The 7535-nt window shown below is 28.2% G+C and overlaps 1 protein-coding gene across 1 annotated transcript; it reads right to left on the bottom strand.

Moving 5' to 3' along the window:
* Window positions 1-322: 322 nt before the first annotated feature.
* On the bottom strand, window positions 323-2267 carry LOC114416113 (trihelix transcription factor GT-3b-like). Its single transcript, XM_028380992.1, has 2 exons — window positions 1766-2267; window positions 323-1223 (listed from the first exon to the last, which is right to left on the bottom strand). The coding sequence occupies exons 1-2, from the start codon at window positions 2057-2059 to the stop codon at window positions 699-701; spliced, it is 819 nt and encodes a 272-aa protein (XP_028236793.1). The 5' UTR covers window positions 2060-2267; the 3' UTR covers window positions 323-698.
* Between the last annotated feature and the right edge of the window lie 5268 nt (window positions 2268-7535).

The raw sequence follows: 7535 nt of genomic DNA on the forward strand, positions 1-7535 counted from the left end.
GTGCGTGTAAATGTATTGATAGCCATTATGGCGAGCACATTATGTCGCGGACAATGATATTGTGCCCGTTTTCAATTGTTTGTTTGTTAGGTAATGTGAATTTTTGAACCATAGTGCTCACTATAGTTTATATATCCATCTACACCTACAACCAGATCCATGGCTATTTGAAACATTGTTAAATTTCTTGGGGGGGACACACACTCACACGAGATATTGGTCTTCTCTCAATGATAACAGAACTGTAGTGCCTAGTTGTGTGACCAAAAACCATAATTACCATAGCCGAGTGCCATATATACATTATTAAAAAAAATGAAAGTAACAAAAAATTATGGTTCTTATTTATTTGCATTGGCTAAATTAGAAAGCCTCAAGTGGGCAAAACAGGAGGGAGAGAGATGGAACCACAACTGGACAAAATCATAAGAACTAGTATACTATAAAGTTAATTTTTTCTAAGAAATTGAGTTTCTAAGAACAAACCTCTATAATCAAGCTTCCTTTCATGAGAAGAAGAGGAAACACATTATAGTTGGCCACTTGGCTAGCTAGCTAACTACTAAACTACAGCACTTCCCTTTTTCTTGGAGCCCACTATTTGTATTTTCTTGTCAACAATCAAACACTAACTAGTCTCTTCAAGTGCGAATAGATTATCGAAATGAATTTTGTTTGGTACAACCAAGTCTTCTATGCTACATTCCTTGTCTCTCTAGCTTGTTTAGCAAAGCTGTGATTAGTGCATCCCTCTTCTCAGCCCTAGCTTCTTCCCTAATCCTCCTTTGTTCCTCCCTTTCTCTCCATCTTTCCTCCATCATTATCCTCTCATTCTCCAACACCTCCATGGCTTGTCTCCATTCCATCTCCTTCAGCCTCCTCTCATTCTCCCTCGCCTCAAACGCTTCCATCCATTGTGTATCTATTTGCATCTGTTGCCTCATGAACTCCTCCAAAATCTCCTTCAAACTGTTGAAACTACCACTACAGTTATCACCACCCCTACTACCTATCTTTGCTTTCTTCTTCTTTCTGCCGCTACCGGCTTCAGTACTCTCTTCATTTTCGTCCGATGAGAGCTGCGTTGTTGCCTTGTTCTTCTTTGATCCACCCTCAGCTTCTGCCCACAGCATTCTCTGCATCCTTGCTGTGAAAATCGCATTGAATTCATTGTAAAACGGGAATTGCTGTCTCGTCGCTTCTTGCTCCATTGTTTCAAATCCCTTAACATCTCAAATCAAAAGTACCTTAGTTTAAGTAAAAAGAAAGCCATAAAGCTTACAATAACTACAACTAGTTAGAACTTTTCTCAAACACCCTTAAATTCTTAACTATTTTATTAAAGTCTATAAACTAGCTAGTGTTATTTTTTAATTACTTCCAACTTTTTATCATAAGAGAAAAAGGCTAACTTATGAGAATTGCTATTATATCACGAGAAAACTAAGGACTTTGGTAAAATTATTTTTTGGAGTCAATAGTTAAACGAATTTAAACATACCAAGAGAGAGATGGGGGGAGAGAGAATTTCTTAATAATAATACTAAAACTCTTATATTTTGAAAGCTACCATAGAATTTCTGATTATGTATTCTCACGACGAAGTGCTAAGGTGGTAATTTTTTTCCATTATATGCATCAATTTCTGACCAAACTCAAGATGACATATTTAAAAGACTTGACCTATTTAGACTCACCAATTTGAGGAAAACAGGGATTTTATCATTTTATTTTGAGTTTGATGCACATATATAGAAAGAGATACCTTATAGCGGGTAACAAGGTTTTTCCACTTGCACTTGCACTGCTCTGCACTTCTATGGTAACCCTTTTCCTTCATTCGGTTAGATATCACTTCCCACAACTGCTTGTTCCTCTTAGTCTCCATGAAAGTCTGATCCAGCTCTTCACGGATCACCAGAAACTCCTTTGTTTCTTGGATGCTCCATTGAGGAAATCTATCGGTCACATCCACGTTCATATTCTGAGGAAGAACCCTTTGTTGCTGTTGTTGTTGATGCCCTTGGTGATGGTGATGGAGATGATGAGTACCTTCCATTCAAATCGAAGAACAATTTGTGACTTGATCGAATCTAAAGCAAGTTCTAGAAAGAAGAAACTATAGTTGCCCCTTGATTACACAGAAAAAGATTGATTTTTCTTTGGGAGATAGAGAGAGAGAAAAAGAAAACAAAGGTTTTATATATGTGGGATGGTGGGAACACGAGAAGAGACAGTTGTGTTGTAAATCGCATTAGAGAGGAAAAAGAGAGATTTGTTTTCTCGGACAAGGGTTTCTATTTATGTTACAGTTTTATGCGTTCAGATAATTCATAACATGTTATTAAATTATTAACCAATATGATCATATGCTGTTTATTTTGAATAAATGAAAAAGTTGGACAACAACATTAAATTTGTACTCAATCTATTGTTTCAAGGACAGTCAAAGTCTAAAAAGCTAGATTATATTTGAGGGGAAAAAATACAATAATCATAGTTGATTGTCTGGCTATCATTTATATATATATTCCTATTTCAGATAATAAAACAAGAAACATATGTAATTTAATATTTTCTTAAAAAATACAAAAGTATGAAAAACAAAGGATTTTGTCGTGTGCAAATAATGCTCCTAACAACATGTTTGAGATTAAGTTGATTCGAAGTAAACTAATAATGCCTTTTTTTTAATAAAAAAAAATGATTATCTTTCATTAATAATCTAATCACTCATTGTTTCTCCCAAACTTTATTGAAGGAATTAGTATATTATATAGCATCAACATATCCTCCTTCAATTATGATGATCAATTGATTATAACGAAAATTCAACATGACCTTCCCATGGGACATGCTTCAATATAAAATAAAATAATGCTTACTTATCCACTTTCATATTTGGACGAGAGCAATCTTAGATTATTTTTAATATTATTGTTTTGATTAGAAAGCAAATTTCTTCTACCATAAAAAATTCTATTTAAATCTAATAAGATTATTATCAACAATAAAATTCTTCATCTTCTGAGTATTTAAGAAAGTAACATATAGAATTTGAATTGAAGATCAAATTAAATTTAAATAATCACATGCATATTAGTTGATTGATATGTTTGGTGGGAGATTATTTTTAATATATATACAATAACATTTATTTTATATATATATATATATATATATATATATATATATATATATATATATATATATATATATATATATATATATTATTGTTATTATTTTAATTTGATGATATTTTTAAATGATTGCATACTTACAGTTGCTACGCAGTTCTGATCTGTCTACGCGGAAACTTTGTTTCCTGGCTCTTCATTCTTCAACTTTTTGGTTTGGCGTTCCCATTGCGTCTACGTATCGTCACGCTGACCAGTGGCGCCACATTTATTCTCTATGACCATGACCACATAACTTTGGTGCTAAGCTATTCTTTCTTTTTGTTTCCGTTTTATGTTATTGGTCATGTAGTAAAATTTTTTATCATAACAGTATAACTATAATTATTTGTTAATAGAAACCAATCGATGTTTCAGAAATACATATATTTTTGCATAGGGTGGTAGCTTATGTACAATATTGTGTGGGATTCACATGGGTCGTATATATTTTTTGAAAATTATAATATTAACTCTGAACAACTGGACGGAAAAAAAACTGGTAATATATTGAAAAACGCACAATGAATGATTATGTAAATCCAAAAATAAATGCCGTAAATATGTGATTGGATACACGTTAAATAAAAGACATGGCTCAAGGAAAACAAGCTTATGGCGTGTTTGATTATTTTTATAAAGAGTTATGAAATTATAATTTAGAAATGTTAAAAAAAGAAAAAATCATAAATTATAATTTAACAAATTTCTAATATATAAATATAATCAGTGGATGACTTTTCAAAACAGTACAAATACGATACCTAATAGAATCCTTGTGAGAAGGACTCAAACTTGAAACGCATTATTGGAAATTTATGACCACAGTGGGTTCCACATTAAAATCATATTTAACTATTAATTAATGAATATAATCATATATGACAAATATAATAGTCAGCAATGTGAAACTAAAAAGTTAAATTATAATTTTTTTACCTAATGCGAGATATTAAATAAAGAGTTAAAATATATTTTTTAATTCTTATAAATATTGAAAAGTTTGAAATTTATTGCTGTAAAAATTTTGGTATATTTTTCGTCTTCGTAAAATTAAAATGTGTTATTTTTGGTATCAAATAGGACTTGGATGAATTTGAGCCTACATGATATTTTTTAAAAATTAAATTATAAGCTAAAATATATTTTTTGCCCCCATAAATATTGAAATGTTCAGAATCCATTCCGTAAAATTGAATTTTTTTTCATTCTCGAACAATTGAAATCTTACTTTTTGGCTTGGACATAGGTTCGAGTACCCGAACCTACATGTCACTCTTTCATTGGTTCTGTTCATGGCTCAGGAGTAGCTGATTTTTAGGGGTTAAAAAGTCATCAGGGGTTAAAAAGTCATCACAAAATGCAGGAAAAAAATCACAAATTTATAAATCTCTCTTTCCTAACTTCCTTCTTCCCTAACTTTCTTCATTTTCTTCAAATTTAAATAAATAATTTCTTTTTCTTTTTCTTTTTAAAATGTTATGTTCAATGGCAATTGTCAGCACAACTTTATTGACCTTGTCATCATCTTCTTCTTCTTCGTTGAATTCCCCTTCCTTCCAAAAATCTAACACCGTCATTCACAAATTCAACATTATGAATATCAATTTCAATTTTCTATCTGAATCAAACTCGTGACAAACTCAACAACCTTGGCTTCCAAATTCACCTCTCTCTCGGATTAGCCTGATGGACGAAGAAGATGAAGAAAGTTAAAGAAGAGGGGTTTACAAATTTATGGATTTTTTTCTGTATTTTGTGACGGTTTTAACTCTTAGAAATCACTCTCTTTCATAATCATCAATGAAAGAGTGACACGTAGGTTCAAATACCTGAACCTATGTCCGGAGAAAAAAGTAACATATTTTAATTTTTTTCAAGGATGGAAAAAGACTCAAAATTTTCTAAGAGCGGATTTCGAACATTTTGATATTTATAGGAACAAAAAACATATTTTAGTTTATAATTTAATTTTTTTTAAAAATGTCGCACAGGTTTGGGTTTGACTCGGGGTAAAAAAAATATTTCAATTTTACGAGAACGAAAAACATATAAAAAAATTTGCATTGAAAAATTTCAAATTTTTCGATATTTATAAGGACAAAAAATATTTAAGTAAAAAATAAAAAGGATCTTTATAAAAGTTACACTCATAATTTTTATTTAAACATAAAATAATAAACTATTATGACAGTTAATTTATTTAATTAATGTTATAAACAATATTTTGTATGTATTACCACCTAAGATTAACTAATATTTTTTAATTATAAAAATTTATAAATTAAAAAAAAATATTTAGTATATAAACCTTTTTAATTTAATTTTATATTCTTTTATATATTTTTATTTTGAATAGTTCAGATATTTTATTTTTATTTTACTAGTTTATAATTAAATTTTATAAATTAATATATAAATTATTTTGTAAATTTATTTTAATAAAAAAATTATTTTTACTTTAGTTATGTAAATCAATATAATTGCAGTAAATTATAAAAGTTAAGTAAATTTATTTTTAATATGTATATTATTTTTATTCTAATTATATAAATTAATAAAAATTTAATATTTAATGTTTTAGGAAACTTACATGTTAATATTTTCATTTTAACTACAAAAAATTATTTAGTAAATATGGTTTTAATACCAATTATATAAATAAAAAACTACATAAATTATTTTAAATTATTTTATTTAATTTATAAAAATTATATAAATTTATTTTTATATATAAATAATACTCTTAAATTTTTAATTTTTAGATTGTTTAATTTTATTACATAATTTATATAAATTACATACACTTATTTTTTAAAATTATATATATATATATATATATATATATATTAGTTTATGTAATTTTTTAAAAAATTATAATTAAATAAGAACAAACTTTATTAATAATAATATATTAATCTGTTAAAATAATATTTTATAATAAAAATAAATGTATCTGAAATTAAATATTAAATATTTTATTTTAATTTAAAAAATTTATATTTTAAAGAAAAATAATAATAATTTTAGACTAATGATACCTGTAAAATAATATTTATAAAATTTACTAAAGAAAACATTAGTCGTAAATGTTTATTATTTTTTCTTAAGGTGCTGAATTCAACTTTTATTAAATTTTTCTTTATTTTTTATTTTATTCAACTCTTTATAATAGAAACATCATGTCAACATTGAAATATCTTGACAAGTTTAAAACAAAAAACAACAATAATCATATACAAATGAGAGTATAAAAAAATTGAAAAATCTCTCAATGTCATCTCCACTTTTATATGCCACCATCTACTTACTTCTCCTAGTCAACTTTTTTTTTTTATTCTTTAATTCACGTTTGATGTTTTATGTAACCATCTACTTCCTAGATAATATAACTTGTTTATTTGCTTTCTACCTTTCTCGTTTTTAAGTTCCTCACTCAGTAATATTGTTGGATAGGAAGGAATGTCGGGGTTCCGTGGCCAATTTTGTTGACTGATCTTTTTAATTTGACAGGTTGAAATTAAAATTCAGAAGTCAACATTGCCACTGATTATTTGCTTCATAAATGGATTTTCATGTTGATATTTTTCATTCATTAGGGTTGTTTTTGTTTTGGCTGCAGGAAAATATTATTTTCATCTGATGTTTATTGACAAAATGTGTTATCATATCCTAGTGGCAAAAATAGGATCCTTTTACACAACTGGATTCAAATACTAAGGGGTTTTTGGTTTCGTTATTAATTTTCACTAAAAATAAAAAATGATAATGAAAATGTGTTTGGTTAGATTTCTGAAAACATTTTCGTTTCAATGTTTTCAGTTGAGAACAAAAACCTCATTTCGGGTAAAATGAAATTGCGGTGGTAATGAATATAATTTTAAGCAAATCTAAAAATACAAAAAGACAAGAAGTCAATATATCATAAATTTTCAGTATTTTTATTTCATGAAAACAGAAAACAAGAAGTTAAACCAAATATATTTTCAGAATTATAATCTTTTGAAAATGAAAACAGTTTTGAGAAAATGAAAACAAGAAATAAAAATGCAAACCAAAGACACCCTTAAGCTACTCCCACCACCTACTTTACTTATGTGCTTACATTCACATTTTCTCTTATTTAAAGGCATTTCATCCACTCCAGAGAATACAAGTTGCTGCATCTTAATGGGTTTTCTTGGAGTCATAACTGCGTGCCAGATTATCATATCCGGTAGGGGTGGGAATAGGCCAGGCCGGCCTACAGGGGCCTACGACCTGGCCTACATAAAATTTAGCCTGGACTGGCCTATTTAATTAAAAGGTTAGGCTCAAACTTTTTTAAAAGTCTTATAAGCCTGATAGACTGACATATAT

Source organism: Glycine soja, chromosome 1 (genome assembly GCF_004193775.1).
Source record: "Glycine soja cultivar W05 chromosome 1, ASM419377v2, whole genome shotgun sequence".
Classification (NCBI taxonomy): Eukaryota; Viridiplantae; Streptophyta; class Magnoliopsida; order Fabales; family Fabaceae; genus Glycine; species Glycine soja.